Genomic DNA, 21955 nt, shown 5'->3' with positions numbered 1-21955 from the left:
AAGGAGCTTGTTAATTGTCCAGCCTCAAATAGGTCTGCAGCTCCCCTGAAATGTGGCATCCTGTTCTGTGAATTATCTTCCATGGCCTTGTGGCTGCTTCTGATCTCTCATATCCGTTGTTACCAGAGAATTTATATCATTCTCTGACCCTATCCTCTAGATTACCTTGTCTGACCAAAGGGGGACACACACATGCTGACTAGTCATAATCTCATTCAAAGTTTTGACATATTAGTTCCTTTAGTCTAAATTAGAGGCTTTAGTACTGCCCCTTTGGAACCGTGTATCTCTGAAACTGTAAAAGGTTTCTAGGACAAGCCAGGAAACTAGCCCACAGTTCTGAGAAATTGCTCTGATTATTGAACGTTAGCTGCTCTCCTGTGCTTTCTCATATTTTCAAGCACCGCCTAAGGACAGGAATGTCTCTTCCCTGTATCTGCATTCCCAGATGGTACCTGCAGAATGATATGAACGGACTATCCAAGCTGCTAATACATACTGTAATGAAGCTAAGACAATGTCTGAATATTCTCCCTGAATACACAGTACTAATTTTTTGGGTGAAAGTTTCTAAAGACTTGTCCAATCTTTCAGTTAGAAGTCAGCCTTCAAATGTCATTTAATATCATCAGGAAAGAGTTGCACTATATGAGTAGTTCAGATTCTACAGGCTTTAGAAGAGTTTGATCTTGGTTACATATTGAGAACTACTGCTGCCCTCTACTGTATTATTATGGGTTGTGCTTCTGTATGAGAAGCACAAATATTCAAGCAAGGTTTCTAATCTTACCCACAGCTTAGCATGGTCGGTATTTCCATGATTCTGATTCTTCAGGGCCAGGTCAAATGGAAAAATCTTTATATTTTTTATTATATTTTGACTTCTAGAAAAGGTGGATCTTTTCAAGAGGTTGAACGTGTTTAATTGCTTCAGCAAAATGTTGTTTCTCCTTTTGATAAAAAATAGCCGTAAGAGTAAGAACTATGTGGTGAGAAACCAACATTGGGGCCAAAATGACTACATCAAGATTCCGTGTGGGACACAACATCTCTGACAACTTGAATTTTATGGTTTATTACAGATTATGAGGGACAAATAAATCCTAGTTTAATTGAAGTAATCTTTCCTTATTTTCAATTGACTCACTTCTGGAAGGATACACCTCATGATCATCTCAAAAAGCTGGGTTTCTTTCTCACTGATGCTAGGAAGACTAACATGAGTGCAACCTTGCTGTCTTCACATCCACTACTCAAGAGGCTCCAAAAAGGTATAGCTTAATTCTTGCTAGCTCTCCACAGAGTTCAATATCCTTCTCTTTTATAATTTTCATCTCCATGCCTCTGAATAGGCTTCATTGCTTGTAGAGAGGTATTATTATGTGCATCTAAAATAATTTTTAAATCATCGTATGCCTCCCCATCTCACAAATCCAAATACTTCTCTCCTGCAGAGCTTCCTGCACTGGAGTGCAACTGTGGTGTCACATAGTTCTAAACTGAAAAACTCATCAGCAGACAGGAATAGATAAGCAGATGGTAGCAGACCACCAGATTAAAGCCAGAGACACAGCCTTCCTACTCTAGGGAAAACTCAGACTGTTCTCACTAATTATCTAAGCAGATCTCCAAAGGAATTAGATACACATTGCAAAGGAGGCAGACTAAGAGTCTGGCTAATTAAAAAAATGGTACTTCCTTCCAGTAGATGCAGTGACAAATATACTGGGTGTCCACGTGTGTTCCGAGTACCTCGTTTGGCAGCCACAATTCTGGTTAATATTCTGAATACTGAACCAGAGAAGCTTCCAGAACTAAAACCACAAGCTGCTACCACTTTACTTCAAACCTGAAACTTCTCCTATGCAGGCTGACAGAGTTTTAGATCTGCAGTAGATGGGACACAGGAAGAGAGCCTGTTCACTAGCAAGTTCCAGGTACTTTTATTTCTGTAACACTTGCAGATTTATTTTCTCTTATTCATTGTAGAATATCCAGTACTTTCAGCTTTTTTCTTCGCAAAATACACCTGTAACTTAAGTTCTTTGTGGCTGCTCATTTCTTTCACAAATGTTATTATGTTAAGGCTTTTTTTCCAGGAGAAGTGGAATATTAAAAAATTCACAAAAGTTCACATCACCTGGTGCTATTTGAGAAGTGAAATCTCAGGTCATAAGTTTTGTCAAATTTATGGTTGCCAAAGGTGATTCCAATACTCAAATTACCTCTATAATGTATCAAACCTGACAAAAAAACAAGCATTGAAATAGATTTCGCACATCACCATAAAAAGAGAAACTGAAACCACCGATCCACAGAAACTTGTGGAGTTAGTTCCCTATCATACCTTTCCCGATGCCTGCAAAGCTAAATCACTGAAAATATTTCTGAAAACTAGCTGCTTTATTCTAAATTCAGAAGAAAAAAACCCTTTCCTATGAGAATTTTTTGTATTCTCTGCAGTACAAGGACAGAATGGAACATGGCTCAATTCTTTAATTTTAGAGTTTACAACATACTTACCTCTAGGACTTTCCCAGTAATGAACTGGTGACACGCTTCACATTTGACTCCAAAAAGAACTTGATAGTCCTTTTCACAATAAGGGGCACCATCTCTGAGAAAAGAGCATTGACAAATTACAAACCAGCATTTCAGAACAGGTTACAGCATGACTTACACTCTTCCCTGGAAGAGTATCCGGAACTCCTGCAAACCAGCAATAGGTGAATGGGAGAGGATAGTTCAAGGGAAATATTTTGTAGCAGAAGAAAAAAAGTTGTATCCTCGTTAGTGCCTCTTAGAATTATTCCTTAAATTCCCATCAAGAAAAAGCACCCAGTACAAACCACTAAAGTAAATCTCATTTTTTAGAATGGACTCTCTGTACCTACAGAAGGTGCAATTCTAGGGAATCAGTAGAATCATGGCTCCAGCCGTGTCCATGGGGATGAGAGGAGACCACAGCCTTTATCATAGGCAGTAGGTTTTGTTTACTTCAGCAAAAAAATCTTCAGTACTCTGAAAGATTATTTCTTTTCCGATTTGACTACTCTGTTCTGCAGCAAAGGCAAGCAATGGACAGGTTCCTACTTTTTTTCCTCAAAATCCCGTGTTGGAAAACAAAATAGCACAAAGCTTTATCTGGCTCACACTGAAAACATGCAGGAATTCACCTAATCCTTTGTGGGAACATGGAGATATACCCTCTTTCTGTACTGGTTATTAAATATATACTATTATTAAACACCACCTTTCAGTTGCACTTTTTAGTTTACCTTCGTTTCCCAACTCAGCTCTCACTGGGAACAAAGATTTTGTTGGCTACAGAAAGGTGATCAAAACCGGATTTTGAAAGGTGAACTTTGGAGCAAACTGCTCTCCACTGGCAACCAGAACTCGTGCAAAGAGACGTGTAGAGGTTACTTACTTGCTGATGTATTCCCCAGTTAGGACCTTCCCGCAGGCCTTGCACTTAAAGCATCCCAGGTGCCACTGCTTATCCAGAGCTAGCAAAGCTTGTCCATTTTTAATGTCTCTTCCACAGCCAGCACAATCTGCAAATAAAAAAAAACAATTATGCATTATGTTGCCAGTTACTTGGTTCATTAACCCTCATTAATCACCCAGCCATTACAAAACTTGATATAACCAAAGGTGAGAAGTCCACAGCAATGCAAAGGTACATCTTCCTTTCCTCAAACACTTCCCAGTTCCTATACAAAGATTCAATCTTTGTCATTCTGGACATACTCAACAGAAGAGGGAAAGTACCTCTCTGCTTCTCGTGCTGTTTATGATTCAAAGACTGCCAGGAAAGCTCTGTACAAAACTCCGATTTTGTTAGGAACGAGATATAAAAATCACCACTGCAAAAAATTCCTGTGCTCTAAATCAATCAGTGTTATCTCTCTTTTTGCTTTTAGCCAAATCTTGACTGCTTACATGGATCTAAATAGGGAAGCCTGAGCGAGCATCACCAGGATCGCTGCACTTGCCCGTTGGGTGGCAGCAAAGCTCAGTGTGTCCACCCAGCTCAGGGGCGGTGGCACATCTCAGCAGGGAACAGGGGGAGAGACCTTTTTTCAGAGGGCCAATGCAAGGGTGACAGCAGCGCCGCAGCAGTGAAGGCTGCATAGCAGGACATATTGTCTTTCCACCTGTAGGTGTGGGAAACTGTAGTTTTCATGGTCTCTAACTGGCATAAGCTCAGGGATTTTGGTACTGCCTTAGTAGTCAACACTCCATTTTCACTTTGATTCCGAAAGGCTCTTTGATGGGAGAATGTAAACCTGAAGCCAGGAGCACTGAATGCCCTCTTTGCTAGAGGATGCCACAATGTCTTATGTCACATCAGAAATCTTTGGCTCAGCCCCAAGCTCCCATTCCTCTTCATTTAAACGTAAATACCCAAAGAGATTTCCCGGTAAGGGGCAGCTCAGCACATGGGAAGATCTGAAGAGACTGATGTGGCAGACAGCACTGAACTGCAAGGATTGTGCTACAGCTTCTGTGCCCAGCCTCAGGGGACAGAGGGACCGAGGGAAGCAAAGGCCTGGAAGACCAGTGAAGCAGAAAGGAAATGTCCATCAGCTGAGGCACACGTGGAAGCCACGGAGAACATAGCCAGGAACAAAGGATTTTCTGTATTTTTTTAATCCCCAAACTTGGTGTTCCTTTGGTGTATGCAATATCCTCTCCACACACCTGAACCATCAACAAACAACAACAAACCGAGACCAACAGGAAAAGAGCAATGTGAGCAGTTAAAGCCCAGGCACCAAGGAAAAGATCATCCTGGCTGCACTGCTCAAGCTGGCTGGACAGGTACAGCCTGAAAACCGTCTCCTCATGGGTTTACAGCCCAGGCAACACCACACCTTGCAAAACATTTAGTCCAAGTTTATTATCACAACTGATAATGAGAGGAGAGTCACTCCTTTTGACACAAAAGGGCCTGACTTTTGTTTGCTGGATAATAGGCCAAGAGAGCCCCAAATATATGCTATGCATTCCTGCTATCCAGGTCACCATTTGCAGCAGGTCCCTCTTTCTGTCAGTGGTGTTCTTCTGAAACACCTTTAAAAAAAAACACAAAAGGACAAAGCACCATGGCATCTCATAATACAATGCAAGTCACAGACTGTTGACATGACTTGGGACTTGAAAAGCAACCCTGAGATGTCCTAATATCCGGACTTTGCTCTAGAGGACAAATGTTACAAATTGAAACCATGAAATGACAAGGGCTGACAGCATGTAATGGATGTCACTGCTCGTCTGTGCCAGCTCAAGGCTCTGTGCCACTCCCTAACAGCAAAGAAGGCTGGAAGGTTGGAACACCTCACCAAGGCAGGCTCTGGAATTTCCAGCATTGGGCTGAGGAATGAAGAAGCAAACATCTGTCAGGATGGCTTCGGTACACTGACCTTGCCTTTGGTTTTGGAAGGATACTACATCATCTCTCAAGGTCTAGTCTGCATTTTCTCGTACTAAATCTGAAACCATGAAGTTTGCCTCGTGATTGTGACAACAAATGAGATCTTTCTTCCTGTCTCAGTGGGTGCTGAACTGCAACTTTAAACAACACCCACTTCTCAGCATCCTAGCACTACTGCTTCTCTCTAGTGTGCCAGCTTCCACATTCCTGACCTGAGGTCCTGCCAAACTGCAATATATTCCCTGTTACATTAATCCTTCAAGAAAATCTGCTATATTTTCCCCTCTTTTTTCAGCTTTATCCAAGATGCTTCCGTGAAGCTGAAATTTCTCATGGAATTGGAATGAAGAAAGATATTTTAAAGCACTCAGTTTTGTTTCTAACTGAATCTCTGAAGCAGTCAGGAAAATTACCTTATACAAAAGGTCTATCAAGTCAACTATCATTATCTTTATTGATGCCAAAACTAGTCACATGGAGGAACTAGGGATCCATGAATTATCTTAACCTGTTTAATTGTTTCTTGTAAGCCAAACATGATGTTGCTGCACTTACTCTTGTGCTCACGTGTGATAGAAGGGATCGATAACATGCTTTTATTACTCTATAGCAGGAATGACATTTGCTGACTCTTTCTGGGTTCCTTTAAGTGTTTCCATTCAAAAGTATTAGTATAGTTGAATATTTAGAATCAAAGTCAACTAATAGCCCAGTACTTTTTTAATAGGCTGAGATGACTTTTAACTAAATCTGATTTTAACTCTGGTAAAACAGAATCGTTCTGGTTGGAAAAGACCTTTAAGATCATTGTGTCCAACCACAGCCTAACTCTACCAACCACTAACAACTCTGTCAAGTCCAATGCTTAAACCATGTTCCTAAGCACCACAAAACATTTGGGTATATACATGAAAAGAGAGCAATTATAACTATCTCCTAAAATAGAAAGCAAATAAGGCTGCGCTGGGCTAAGAAAAAAAATCAACACAACAACACATTTATTCATCCAAATTCTACAAAGAAAAGCCATTTATTATTTCAGGCCTGCATGAGGCACATTAAAGCTTTGGCTGAGTGTCATCAGCACACAGTGTATGCAGGCAGGATCTCAGTATCACACTAAGCACAATCTGTATCAGCCTAACCTATAACCAGGACACGCTGCAAATGAAAGGGCAATGAGGTAAGACCAGTGGTCCACAACCATATGCCAGCACAGACCTACACTAAAGAAACCTGAAAACACTTCCCAAAATCTTGTGCAATGGTTCCCACCATGGCTCTCTCTGGCTTCATACCTAGGTCTAACAGACTGCACCCCTTAGCCTTGAACTTTCTTGTGCTATCTTCTTGTCATATAACCCAGATTCTTCCCTACTCTCATTCTTTGCAAACCCACACATTCAGCTGTGCCAGTATAACAAAGAGGAGGAGGCAGAAGGTATAGTGTACTGGTTAAAATGCAGAGCGAGCAGTACAGTTCCTGTATGCACTTATGATCTAAAGAAAAGCATACCACAAAAAATACTATGTGGAATTACATTTAAGCTGAGGGAAAACTTAAGACTAGACATTCTATGGCACTGATTCTCTGAAGAAATGTGAAGTAATACATGTTCATATGTATTGTGTCCATACCCAGAATCTTCAGCTGTATGATAGCTTTATATTTCTCATTAAATTTATTTCTCAGCTTTTAATTTTTTTAAAAAAGCACTGCAGTATGACTTCAATAAGGATCCCATCAGAATAAGGTTTATCCAGGAATACAAGAATAATAATGTATTACCCCAAAATCCATCCTAAGAAGGAAAAAGAAAAATGTATCTGAGAGCACTGGACAAATAGTTACCCAAATCATGGTGTAGCCTCCTGGGGCTGCCTGTGATATCAGCAGCTGCAGCCTCTAAAAGCAATGTTCACTTGCTCAGACACAGCATATAAAAATTGAATTCACTCTCTCTCATAACAGGATTAGCTGACAGCACCATTTTTAACCAAGCAAAAGCTTTTTACAGAATTATTTGCCAGAGACACTTAAACATACCTGTTTTGTGTCTTTCACATACTATGGCTAGGCCTGCTTGACATGAAGATATATTTTAAGATATTTAAGATACAGATCTGGAATAAAATAGCCCAGAAAGCTGTCATATTTAATGTGTCCAGATATAACAGCAAATGCCAATACCTGGACAAAAGGGTTGTCATGTGGAGTCAGCCAGCCCAAAAGCATGGAAAACTGGGGGGACAAGGGAAAGCTGCACCACACTATTACATATGATTAAGACCTCCAAACCCCAGGCACCTTAAGCAGCCTCACTAGAAGATGTAGGCCAGGATGAGCTCCACCCATGACACCTTGCTTGTAAAGATGTGATGAGAAAATGTGTTTCCCTTTTTAGTGTCTGCATCACCCCAGACATCCAGGAGTGAAACATACTGCACAGCAACTCATTCGTCACTGCCTAAATTAAGCGATGGATTTTCTTCCCTTGCCTCCCTCCCCTGCTCTTAGCCAATAGCAGGGAGCTCTGATCACAGCACAGGCCTCCCAGCTCATACAGCTGTATTAACCTCAAGCACACTGTGTATGACTCTGCCCACTTCCCTTTGGATTGCTTTGAAAATTTATTAGCAAATATACCTTTATCTGACATTCTCTGGTCACTTCATATAACTTATGAAAAGCAACTAATCACTCCCTGCTTTAGTCCTAATTAACATGGTAATGCAAAGTCATGTGCAGGGAGAGTTTTACATGAGCATATCAACTCTGCTGGCTGCAGGGTTAGCTCCATGAACAGAGCTAATTGCAGTCTGACTTAATGATGCATAATTAAGTCACCAAGAATTCCTTTCAATCCTGAAGGCCATTAGTAGCACATGTCTAGGTAAAGTCTGAAGCTGCCACAACCCCTACAAGTCACAGGAGTAATACTCGTTTTACACTCCTTTCGTTACTGTCGTGTCCCCCCAACTTTTAAAACATAGATAAATTAATTCTAGAGACAGCCCCAGCAGGCTTCTGCCCTGGAATAAGTAAACCAGGGCAGAACGAGGGGGATGATGATGGTTTTCATTGAACTTACACAGAAATACATTGGCAGACATAGCTGGACCTGAAGAGCAAGCTACAAAGAACTGTGATTTTGAAGGTAAGAAAAAGGCAGATATTACCTCTGAAGGCAAAGTCAAGAAATCTCAAATTGCAAATAACTCTTGTCCACCTTGAAAAACAACTTAAATCCCACTAGCTCTTCTGTGGCAATTTCACAGTTGTGCAATTACAATTTCTCATAGAGTTAGGAAAACCAGAGTTTTTCCCTCAGTCAGCCTTTAAATACAGATCAGGTAATGCCTTTCAAAACCTTGTTTTAAAATCAAAATTTTTGATGCTATCATGCAGGCTTTTCCAGATCATCAGGATATTTCTGTCAAAGCTAAAAATGAAAATTCACTTACTCTATTTACAGTATGAAAAATGCTTTTAAAGTTTAAGCCATTACCATTTGATCATCAGAGCAGTGATGAATTGTTTAAGCCAGAGAAGGACATACAACATTGGGAATTTTACATCCAGAATTTAATCTGAATATGTAACTCGATTTTGCAAAGAAATCTGCTGCCTTCCTCTTTGCCAACACAAGGATAGGGAATGTTTGCCTGAACAGAATGCACTATTGCCCTTTTGCTAAGTGCAAAACAAACCCATGTGGGTAGCCTTGCAATTCTGAAATCTAACAATAAGAGGCTGGGCACATACAATGGAGGGAAATACATTTCTCATGGGAAATGGAGTGTAGCTTTGACAGTTTATTATAAATGGCAAGTTAGGAAAAAACTGATATTTTCGAAGTAAATATATAAAGAAAAGAGAATTATTTCAGTTTATTCAATATGGAATGAAATCATAATGGCATGAACTGGCACTCTGTTTGCAACACAGGTCCCTGTTAACCATCTGCGAGTTCCTAACATTGACTTTCCTTTTTAAGAAACTGGTTAATATATATCTTGGATCTCCCATTCCTGTAAATAGCTCTTTCACCATCTGATGGAATTTGAAGTGATTTGAAAAGATGAATGCTCTCCCCCAACTCTAGTTTGTTAATATGACATTCTATTTCATCAAAAGAGTTTTTACTTTTTCCCCTCTGTATTGATGTAAGCATTTATATTAGGAAAAGGAAACAGTACTTCCCTCCTTTCTGCACCTTCCCAAAGGAGGCCAAACCAATTGACCTTTTCAACTCTTACCCTTGCAAACTGCAAGCAACATCCCACCAAGTTAACCTTTTCCCCTAACATCAACATCAGTCCTTTCTTCAACCCTCTCTTTCATGTAGGCATCTGAACTGAAAACCAAAGTGTGAAGGAGGAGGAAGAAAGAGCAGATGTGCTGTGAACTGTCTAAAAGAAGGGGTTTTAATTGTCCTGTGGAAGAAAGATTAAGAGGTTATTTTGTTGTTTTTTGTTTTTTTTCCCCCAGCTTAGCACCCCCAGACTCCCAGTTGTAAACCTACTCTAAAGGATAAAACACAGCCCGGTACATCTAAGCTGAGGCTGATCTTTACCCTGTTCTTTCTTTTGCCACACTTCAGTACTCAGATAGTTCCAACTGAATTCAAATTCCCAATTCCAACTCCTAGTGCCCCAAGTGAATTGCTCAGTTAGCAAACAAGCTTCACTGTTTAATACCCAGCTCATGGATGGCACACTGCGTCTCTTCATCTGCAGACTATTTTGGATAATATTCAATTGTTACTCTTGGAAAACAAGCAACTCAGAGTAGAGCCTCCAACAATAGCAATGAAACATACAGCAATGTTTAGGAAGGTTTTTATGCCCTCATAACCCATAGCAAACTCAGGTCTAGCTAACAACAGTTTTCATCTTCTTTTAAACTGACCTCTGATTCTTGACTTACTACCTGGCAGGTTGCTGATCATGACACTTCTCAAATACTCTTATTTCTGGAGATCTCCTCTGATAGTTGTGTTTTCCAAGCCAGTGATGCCTCATCATGCAGCGCCCATTTACTGGGCAATTCTTTCACTTCCCTCAGAACTTTCTTAGGGGTTACCTTTTGGTTAATACTTTTCAGGTTAAAGCTATGGAGATGGACATGTTTTGATTCCAAGTTCAAGGTGGGGTTATGCTTCGACAAATAAGAACCAATACTTAGTACACTCATATAATCTACTCACACTTGTTTCTGCCCAATTTACATATAATACAAAAGTATGCAGAAGAATTGAGCAAACTGCACTGAAAACACCTTCATGAAAAACAATTATTTTTTTGAAGGAACATTTTCTGACAGAAAACTCATAAATCAGCAACTACCTGCCCTGCCATAACTATATTCTCAGTACAGTTGTTTTTCTGTCTCACACAAGTTAGCCTTTCTCTGCTTTATACACTTGAGGAGGCGGATCTAAGGCAATCTATTGTAAAGCAGCAATGAAAATACCCATCCTTCTAAAATAAGAAACAGCTGAGTAAATGGAGGCTACTCAAGTAATCGAACCATTGTTAAGAAACATAAGAGAGGATTAAAATTAATCCAAGAAAGCAAATTATGAAAATGCCTCCAAAAATTGCAAACATTCTTCAAAAGAATAAATCTCATTGGAGTAATCACAAAAACAGGCCAGTGGCACTGGAAGGATTTATCAAGGGAAAAGCTGTGTATTCTTAGGCATAATCTAATGGCTTTGGCCAGCAAGGAACAGTGCTTGGATTTTCATCATTTGCATCTAAGTTTTTATGCTTTCATGTATGCTCATTTGCATATTTTATTCTTTAAAAAAGGGAACTAGGGAGAATTTAAGACCCACTGTATGCTCAATATATTAAGTCATAAATGTAGTTGCCTTGCAATGTTATTACAATCAAATTTAGATTACAGTAAGGAGAATTAAATACTGATATATTAAAACCAAGGGCTTAATTTGAAATCCAAATTTTAAGTTCTAATTTTTATTAAAACAAAGTTAAAAATCCAAACGGTGATTGAGTGAAAAGTGAAACAGTTTGATAAGCTACAGATCCTTGACAAATAAGCAGTTCCAAAATAATTTTTAATACATTTGCTTTCTTAATGTGTCCAGCAGATTTCAGGTGTTTCCGAAAAAAAAAAAAAAAAAAATGCACAATGGTATTTTACCCATTCTAATGGAATTTCAATTTCCATTCAAATAGACCTTGACATAAATCATGCACAAAAATAGCCACTGGGGAAAAAATATAGATGTTACAGAATATGATGAGTTTATGCAGAGCTGTATTAGTTCAAATAAATGTGTATAGATAAGGAGCATCCTCATGCTTATCAATTAGCATTTTATAATTTAAAATCTAAATGTAAAACAAGGTTACAATCAATTATTGTAATCAAGGTTTCCTGGGTTGTTAGGTAAATCATTATTAAAATCAGTTATTTAAATCACAGTGTTTGAAATCAATCAGCAATGATGTCTGTGGTATGTTTTGACTCTACAGTAAATCAAAATGAGACAGACAGGACCACATGAGCCCCTTCTGTCAAGTCCCAAAATCTCCAGTACCTAAACATGGGTATCCAGGTTTAAATGACACAGAAATATGTTTCTGTATCTTAAGCAGATGAACAAGGAATTCTGAAACAAGAAAATCTGGCACACAAAAAATATTAAACCTTTAAGGTTCAAAAGTATACAGATTATTTTTAAAATTTTAAAAACGTGTGTTCAAACTAAAATTTTTGAGCCCATCTAAGCTCCCCAGTGTATTCACTGTTTATGGACATTGTGAGTATGTATCCCAAAAGGCAAAAACGTGCTCATTGTCTTACACTAAGGCCTATCCACATCTGTGCCAAGTATCTGTACAATACCTACATGTACTACATAGCTTTGACACACAGGATGAAATCATAGGGTATTCCCTAAGCATGAGCTCAAAATCACGTGTTGGATGTTACTTAATACCCTTTAAAGCCAAAAATCACTGCTGATAGCTTGCTTACAAATAGCCAGCCAACTCTTCCCCTTCCCTTTCTAAGTCTTCTCTGCGGACTTGATGTTTTCAGACAGCTCAGGAAAGAAGGATAAAGAACAAAATAATGAAAACTGAGCCAAATGTGGCTTAAGCACTTACAACTCATAGCTGCAGACTTTTCTCAAGAACTATGATTAAAAGGAATTTTGCATCCATTTTATCTACTCAACTGACTTCTAGTGGAGAATTTTGTGATGCCTATAAATCTGTTCAGACAGTATTTCTGAACACTGGTAACAATCACTTAGTTCTCTGTCTAATGAAAGGACAGTTACATCCCAAATAGAAAACTGCATTAGGGATTAGGGAGTCTTTAAAGGACAACTGCAAAGCAAATTCACTGCTTCTCCTTTCTCATGCTTTGTTCTTTCAAAAATAACCTCACTTTCCCCCCACTTTCTGGGCACTGATGTGTAAAATTATTCTTATTTTTTTCTGCCCACATTTTTCTTCAACAGGTAAGTTGGCTCTGCTCTACTTCAGCACTGCCAGAAACCTCGTTGGAAGTTTCAGATATTCACTGGGAGCTTTACTACATTTTATTTGAAGAGATAAGGCTATTGAATAATTAACAAAGATATCTTTCTCCCACATGTTCATTAAGCATTAAGCTTATTATTTATATCACAACAGAGCTAAGATCACCAGTTGTGAGCCAGGATCCAACTCTGTTAGACTCTGTACTGAGAGGCATGAAAGCATTTGTCCCAGAGAACTTGGATTCTTTGAACCAGAACATAATGTGCAAAACAGACAAGGACAAATGTACAAAACAGTATTGTGAAATCTCCACGTGGATGCCAGCTGGTCATGGAACAGCTGCACCAAGGATTATTTATGCACTCTTAAAACTGGCCATTTTGAAAATTCTGGTCCATGTCTTGGCTGTGCTGTAATGCTCTTAACTCACAGGAGAGAGACTGTTGCAAAGAAAGGGGAGGCAACACATGTTCCCTGTGGTTCTTTTCAAACACTGTAATCTCTGAATATCTTGGCATACGTGGGACACAAGTATCAATTTCATCAAAAAAGAGGAAACTGGAAGTCCCCTCCCCATCCTTTTAAAATTAAGATTAATTTTTCAAATGAAAACTCTTTCTAGGTGATTGTAATGCTTCCAGTTCTTTTGGATAGGGAGTTGAAAGCCCACTTCTTATTTGAAATACAATTTCTTAATTAGTTCATGCACATCACTAAAGTGGTCCAATCTTTCAGCAAAAAGGTAATCAGAAATAACTAAAACTTCCTTAACAGCACCCAGAAAAGAAACCAATAAAGAAAGGGCTCCATCTCAGGGAGGGAAATAACATTCTTATTACTGAAGTGCTTTATCATAGAAACAGTGAAGAGGAATGCTTAAGGAAAAAAAAAAATCTCTGTTTGAGGAAGAGGGAAATGTATTAAACTGTGTCCAAAGATACACAGTCTCTTCAGAATTTCAAAAATAGTTTTGTAAGTACCTATCCTGATGCATAAAACTTATATTAAAAAAAACCCAGAAAGCTCTACTCAGAATTCCCAGGTCCAAGGGAAGTAACCACTCAATAAACTCTACTCTGACAATGTAGAAACAATAAATCATGAATATTTATAGAACATAAAATATCAGCAACAAAATAAAAAATTTGACTTTGGATTTGACTCTTTTTGATTCTAAATTACAGCATAAAATTAGGAAAAAAAATAATTTGCAGATTTTTAAAGGTGGCTTTCAAGACCAGTCCCCTGAACATGGGATACAAAATCCTGAGTGACAGGGAAATGAGGCTGCCATATATGGAACAGAGATACAATAGGGAAGTTCTTAGTTAAAGGAATGTAAAATGGGAAGGGGAAGCAGGGCACTCATCACCAAATAGCCAAGCATTTGAGTTGCAGCCTTGCCTAAAATTTAGAATTAATAGGTGCCTGCACAACTGCTTCTGTGGGAAGATGTTATGAACTATAACAAGCACAGGTGTGATAGCTTGTAGCTAGAACACAATGGCAAGTAAGAAGAGCTTAAGATAGTACAAACCAGGAAATAATGAGATTGCACACAAAACTTGGACACTGCTTAAAACATAAATAGTAATTACCAGGATACATAATTTACAATACTCCTTTATCAGACCCCACAGAAAACAACTTCCTGGCTTTGGCAGAATCTTGAAAACCAGGAACTATCCAAGCCATCAGCATCACACTTCCAATCAGTGTTGTGTGCTTGTCCCCTGTTTCTGTGCTGCTCTACATCTGTCCCAGTCATTTTGCTTTACAGATCAGATCTCATTTATCAAGCTATCCTATGAAATAAAACAATAACAAAAATGAGCACCACCTATTTCACTTGCCTCCAAACTATGCTACAGGTATTTGCTAGTGCACTGTGTACATCTAGCATTATGATTACCCTCTAGCATCTGTATACTGAAAAAGACTGTCTTAGAAAATCAGAATTAAAAAAAAATCACTGAAATGGTTACTCAATAATTTAGCTTTGTTCCAGGCAATACATATGCAGTGAAATAAATGTATTATTAATCTCAATAAGATAAGTAAGTATCATGGACCCAAATAATAATAAAAGGATAATTAATTATTCAGTATTTTTTCTTCTAAGTTTCACTGGTGTGCACCACAAAAGATGGTAACAAGATTCAGATCCATGTTATTCAATATGTTAACTCCTGTATTTAGAGTCATTTGATTTTCCTTGGAATCACCCAAGAAAAGCTGTCATTTTCCTGCCTTTCATTTATGTGAAGTAAGACATCAGAAAACAGCATGTCAACATCAATGCAGACGTTCTAGTGGATGGAAGGCTTCCTTGCACGTTACGTAAACCAATCAAGCCTGATATATTTTCAATCAATTCAATTTTCTCACTTGCAACTTTGTTTTAAAGAAAGCCTCCTTAAGCAATCTATTTGAAAATAATCAGGGGAAACCAACAACAATATAGGATATAAAATAGATGCATAGTGTGAAAAAGATTCTCTTTATAAAAGAACTTGCATAAAAAAAACCCAAAACATCCCTTCAAAAAAGAGCAAAGCACTACTAAAAAAATTATGTGTCCAATTTGACCAGCAGGAGAGACATAAAAGCAATCCCAAAGAGCTTACGCTAATTAAAATTTACTCTTCGGTTCCAGCAAGGTAGAATTCTCTGTATCTAAACCAACTTTTGCACAAAGCTGAAGCAGCAGCTGGCATATCTTTGAAGACAGAAAATATTACATTAGTATTCTTTTAATTCAGTTTTTCTGAACTTCTAAACACATGCTGGTCTAACTTTTATTTTTCTATTTTGGAGATTTTCATTCTAAAATGATCAGACACACTACACTATACCTTCCTACAAGCCTTTCTCCATAGAAGGAAAAGTGCACAGTGGCTGACACTTGCAGATTTTGAAGTAGTGCACTCTAACCTGTTACAAGCAGAAGCTCTCTTGCTGTGTATTTTGGTAAGGCAGTTTTCCCAGCAGGACCCAATTCTGATTAAAAAACAACCCAAGCTCATCACAAGTGGCAGGGAAGGTTGTTTTATGATCCTTGCCACCTTCCACTTTAGCATGGAACCCAAGCGTATCAGTCAGAGACTGTGGCTATCAGGAAGTGACTCTAACTCTTGCTGCTTGCTCACTATCAGATAACTTTAGTCTATCACTTGCCAGGGGCCATTTTGGTACCTGGAGTCACATACCCAGGAAGCAGCTGCATGGCTGGACAAGTGCATCACTTTTTGAGAACCTGATGTAGTGTGATTCAGATCCTGCTGTCACTGAACACCAGTTGTTTGGGACCCAGTGGTGTGTCACACTTAGAAAAACATCATCAGTACTGTCCCAAGGTCCCTGTGCCTTGCAGCTCCTTGTCAATGATGCCTCCTAAATATCAGTGATTCAAATACAGTTTCCACATTATTCCTTTGTCTCAGAAGGATTCTCTGCGTGCCTGAAGTATCTCATAACATTTCTGTGTTGGTTTGTAAAGCTTTTTTCAGTTTCCTAAATTCTTCCTTAACTGATTAAGCCTGTGCATTTCCAGCTCCAAATCTACAGTTATAGCAGAAAAGTATCACTTAACAGACAGAAAGGCATGATAACAAAGAAACTTTCTCATTTTCCATTTTGCTAAGTGTCTGATTACATGGTTCTGAGATTCACTTGACTCATTCCCTGAGCACAAACATTATCCAACTTTGCCTTCAGATTGCACTTTATAATCCTAGGATCTCAAAGCCAAGTAGCAGCACCAAATACACAGTATCTCCCTGAAGGAAACCAACATCAGTGGAAAACTACCTAGTGTCACAAGGATTTCTGTAGCCATTTTGAGTTGTAAAACTATACTTGGTAAATCATTACCAAGATTAGAATGCTGAGTACAATCCAGCAGGCAGAGAAAGAATCAGAAATCCCCAAAGAGTTAAAAAATTAACTACCAGAGGCAGAGATTAATACCAGTAACTTAAAAATTATCTTAGGAAAGCATTAAAACCCAACAGCAAACCAAGTTAATTTCCCTCCCAAACTGCTGTCATTCTCTCTCTCTTTCCCCTTAACTTCCTTTTTATCTTTTTTAATAATGGTTCCTTGATGATCTGATCACAGCATCATTGTGGTATCAGCCTAATGGAAGTATAATCCTAATGATACTCCTTTTAAAGGATAATTTAATTAAAGTGTTAAATAATAGAAGAAAATTAATTTCCTCTGACTTTTTCCTCTTTTCAATACTTAAACCTGTGCAATTAAACATAAAAAAGAATGTAATCTATCAACTTGGAAACCTCAGGTTTCATCAATTAGATACTTTTCCAGTGCCCATAAATAAAAAATCAGCCTTTTAAAAGATTCAGTCATTGGGGAAAAGCACTTTGTTCATATTTAAATGCGTGTCTTCCCACCTGTAGCACCCAAAAGTTTTAATGAAGGAAAATAAAAAAGACAAAAACAAAAAAAGAGGAAAAAAAAAAAGATGGTTCCCAAAGACAGTTCATATTTCTAGAAATGAAGAAAAAAAATGTAAAAAAACAAAAGATGGCATTAAGTTAGTTTCAAGCAAATGTTGATCAGCCTGGGAAAGTGAAAGGCTTCAGAAAGAAGATGGCATACTTACTGCTTGAGGCAGACAATTCTTTTGGACCGGGGGACATGGGCTGAGCACACATCTGACAGAGACAGTCCCTGCCATTAAAGGTAACTCGATCGCCTGGTGGAAACGGACGCCTGGAGAGTTAAAGAGAAAAATGCAGTTTAGCAAAGGTTATGACAGAAATTTTCCTCTGTTCCCTATGCCTTGATTTTGCTGCCTTTCTCCAGCACAATCAATATTTTTCAGAAACTCAGGCCAAATATTTTCTGCAATGTGGCCTTGGTAAAGCCAGGCATTGGAAGAAATCCAGTGCATGAATGCAAGGAGAGCAGAGGTTAGAACTTGCCTTGTATTTTGGTTTTTAAAAGTTATCAAATGTACTTTATCTAAAAGAGATGAGGACAGTGAAACCCATTTAGACATAACAGCTACATTTATGACAGCCTCAGGGTGATGTTGTGGGTAATAAATGGTACAGAAGAGGAAGAATCTCAAAGGAAGAACTGGAACTCATCTTGGGTCTAAGTAAAGGAATATGAAGCTAGTTATTCATAAATACACTAATTTAATCTGTATTCAGCAATGAAATACATTACTATATTACAGTGGATGTAGCAGCTTGCAAAAAATTGAAATGTTATCCACATTCCTTTCCCTAGAGCTTTAAAATAGGTATCTACATTACATAATCACCACTGCAATTCCTACCTGTGTGCAGATGGTGTGAGGAGAAAGGTAAAGGCTGGATGTGCTATGGAAGTTTGAGATAATTTGCTCAATCTAACAAAATGTTAAAAACGTGTGTCAGGCAGAAGTTGACATGGCTGTTAATTCTTATCTGTTGTATACAAGAAAGTATGAGCATGTCATCAAAATGAGAAGGTTTAGTAACTCCAAACCTTCAATAAGCAGCTTTAGCCATTGAGTACAGACTCCCCTACGTCCCACTGCACTCCAAAAGCATCCTTCATGAATGAACATCCCCTGGTTTGCAGAGAGCATTTAAGGAATTATTCTAGTTTCTCTTCCACTGCCATTCCTAAATGAGCCATAAATAAATGAGCAGCAATACTGCATTGGATGAATCTATTCCAACAACTCATCTTTTTTTCATTCAACATAAAAAGACTGATGCAAGTCAGCCTACAGATAACTGATGTCATGTTTCATACTGTCTCATCTATTTCTATATTGTTCTTGGGAAATAAATCTGAAGCATACATATCATAGGATTACCTACACGCAGTAAATCAAAGTACTTTCCATAGAAAAGGTCTTGAGGAATGTACAGGCTGCAGGATGGAGTACTTAAACTACTCAGAGATAGCTGTGAAAGATTAGAGTAGCACCTGGCAAGTTTGCCACACTAATACCCAGGTGCATCGTATGATGAGATCTCCAACAAGGTACTATCTTATAATGGAGATTCTTGCCTTTCTTGCTCATGTCATCCTCCTGCATTAAGCTTCAGATAACTGGCTGCTATCAGATTCTAGCTTCTGGAGAAACCCACTGTCCTATTTTGCTCCAAGACTATAAAGGAACAGGGTTTTTCTTTTGGGTCCTCCTGCTCCATGAAATCTACTTACAACTCTATCTGATGCTCCCTATGTGCCCCTCAGGCATTACACTGGAACTTATTTATGAAAAGTTCTGTTCTACTTTCCGGGCTCAGAACTGCAGAAATGAATGACCTGATGTCTATTTTAACCCCATCTTTGTAAACAGTAAGTATGCACATAATGCAGTTGGCTTTTTGTAGAATCATGATGGCACCATAATGTCACTTCACTTTCACTTTATGTCTAGAAGTTTATAGTACTACTGTAAAAATATACAGAAACTTTACTTCCCCTAATTTATCCAAAATACTATACTGACTACCATAGCAATAAGGTGGATGCTAAGCCTAAATTCTAGCATAGCCTCAGTGCCTAGAGCCAGCTAATAGAGAACACTAAGCACAGGGACTTGGGATTGAGGTTGTAAAGCTCAGCTGAGATTCTCAAGCACAAAACTGCTTAAATAAGAAGGCTACAAGGCCATGTGGAAGATTTGCCCAGTATCCTCCTAAATTCTAAATTGATATCTTGGTGAAAGTTTAAACAAAAATACAGTTAAATATGTTACCTTTTGTCCCATCCACACAGCCTTAGCTAACTTGTTTTTAGAACTGTAGGACTGAAAACTGGTTCTCTTACTGAGGACATAAAACAGTATTTGTGAAGAAGAGGGGGATCACAGGCGTCCCAGAGCCATTTGCTCTTATATGGTGTGAAAATGAGTCTCCAATATGCTTTCAATTGTTAAACTGTTCTTATAGCCCAAATTACTTCTCTATTGTAGCATCCAGAATTTTGCTTTACCTCATTTCTCTGATCAAGCTGGGCTGATCATTTGAACTCAACTCAACCTGTATTCGTTATCTCAACACGTAAGCCTGACAGTTAATTCTTTTATATGTGAGAGTAACTTTCAGAGCAGGGAACTATGGGTAACAGAGAAGCTGTGTCCTCCAAGTTAATGCATGGTATTTTGAGGACTCCTGAAGTCAGACTTGCAGCAAATCTTTTAAACCAAATGCCTCCCAAAGAGAAATATTCCTTGAGAGTTCTCAAGATGATAGCTTTCTCCCCATTTTTCTTGTGCTGGGTTCAGACCATGTTTGTTGGAAGGAATGACTTACCTGCAAACTGTACAGGCAAAGCAGCTTGGATGGTAAGTTTTTCCCAGAGCTGTAACTACTTCGCCTTCCACAAACTCCCCACAGCCGTTGCAGCGGGTGCCGTACATGCGCTGGTAATCCAGGGTGCAAAGATACTCCCCATTCTTAATGAAAAAGCCTCCTTGTGCTAAGTCACAGCCACACACTGGAAGAAAAAAAAAAACACAGAGACTGGAAAAATGTACCAAGGGTGTCTGCAATAGTCTATGCTGCCAATAAATGAGATGACCCTAGTGGTCTTGCTTCCTTAGATCAGATTTTTGCTTTCTCCTCCTGTCGCTATGTGCCTTAACATCCCAGGAGATGGTTGGTGTTCTCTGGCTGCAAGAGAGCTTGAAATGAATACTTTCCTTGAAGCAATATACATAATCATAACTTTCACATGCTTGGTCCTCCCCAGGAAGTCAGTTGCCTCCAATCATCCAGTTAATCATATTATCAGAGTTATTTGTACCCATGAAATCTTGCTTTCATTTCTGGCACTGGAGATGAGCAGAAGAAATGAATCCATAAATAGGACAGATTTTACTATTTTATACACTAGCATACATTTTGTCTGCAACTGTATCTTTTTATTTTAAAAAGCTTTCAAGGCAAGCTGCTGTATCTTTTTGAAACAATGAATATTTTAGAAATCTTGTATGGTTGAACAAAGGACTTGAACCTATCTCATGTCCCACAGCAGCACCAAAAATACTACTTGCTTCATGCTAGCTTTATAAAGTCCTCTTTATTCACTGCAGTGAGAAAGCATAAATAGGAGCTCCTAGATTAATTTTTAAACAAAATTATATGACTGCTCCCAGGCATTTTGGTTTCAGCCACTCCTCCTCTGTATATTGCTGTATCTGTGTAATTCAGTAAGAGCAAGTTCTCTTTACAGTGGTCTAGGCTGCTAGCTTAATTCTTACTCTCATCTCTCTTAATAACATTCAAGTGCAAGCAGATCAAATATCAGAAATATCAAATATTAGAAATTCTGATTACTAAGGGAAAATAAATAGGCAGCATTTTATGTCTCTGCAGTTATAGAGTCCTTGAAAAATTAAAATATGGAATACAGACAGTTTTCCAGGGGACCTAGGTTCAATTTATCTCTCTGCCACAAATTCCAAGCATGATGTTGTATCCAATATTCATTCTATCTCTGTTATTACGTGCTAATATCTTACTAGCTCTTTGCCTTGAAAATTAAAATAACAAGGTGTTTGGGGCATGTATTGCAAATGCTCAGTGCTTGCCTGTTGCCAAGGCTCAGAGGTTTAATGAGTGTTACTGTGACAATAATTAATAGAACAACGATAAACAGAATGCACTAAAACCTAACCGAGAATTGAAGCAGTATCAGTGCTAGCATTCTTCCAGTTTCCCATTTCTACATAGAACAGTGTTAATATTTCATGTGCAAACAAACTACATTTCATGGTGGCATTAAATTCACGAGCAGCCAAAATTCTTATCCGTGACTTTGGTGAATTGCAGAGAACTATTGTTGAAGTTCTATTATAATGCTGTAAAATGCTCTAAGCTGGTTTTCAGGTACACCTGCAGAAAAAAAAAAACAACCAAACAAACAAAAGCTCTTTCATTCTTACATTTCTTTTCTACTTATCTCCATTTTGTTTAAAATATTATTTTCAGACTAACAGTAAAGTATCATGAA

At 38.4% G+C, this 21955-nt stretch overlaps 1 protein-coding gene across 12 annotated transcripts in view; it reads right to left on the bottom strand.

Moving 5' to 3' along the window:
- The window catches only part of ABLIM1 (actin binding LIM protein 1), a 209437-nt gene that overhangs the window by 71452 nt on the left and 116030 nt on the right, over positions 1-21955 (bottom strand). For all 12 annotated transcript variants that reach the window (XM_051618225.1, XM_051618224.1, XM_051618222.1 and 9 more), the window contains 4 exons: positions 20254-20437; positions 17592-17701; positions 3431-3557; positions 2524-2617 (listed from right to left, as the gene is read on the bottom strand). In XM_051618225.1, the coding sequence (XP_051474185.1) occupies positions 2524-2617; positions 3431-3557; positions 17592-17701; positions 20254-20360 (438 nt within the window). In that variant the 5' untranslated portion in view covers positions 20361-20437. The remainder of the gene's footprint in view (positions 1-2523; positions 2618-3430; positions 3558-17591; positions 17702-20253; positions 20438-21955) is intronic.

This window comes from Apus apus, chromosome 4 (assembly GCF_020740795.1).
Source record: "Apus apus isolate bApuApu2 chromosome 4, bApuApu2.pri.cur, whole genome shotgun sequence".
Lineage (NCBI taxonomy): Eukaryota > Metazoa > Chordata > Aves > Apodiformes > Apodidae > Apus > Apus apus.
Note: the sequence above shows the minus strand (reverse complement) of the source record. Positions and strands in the feature narration are given on the sequence as shown.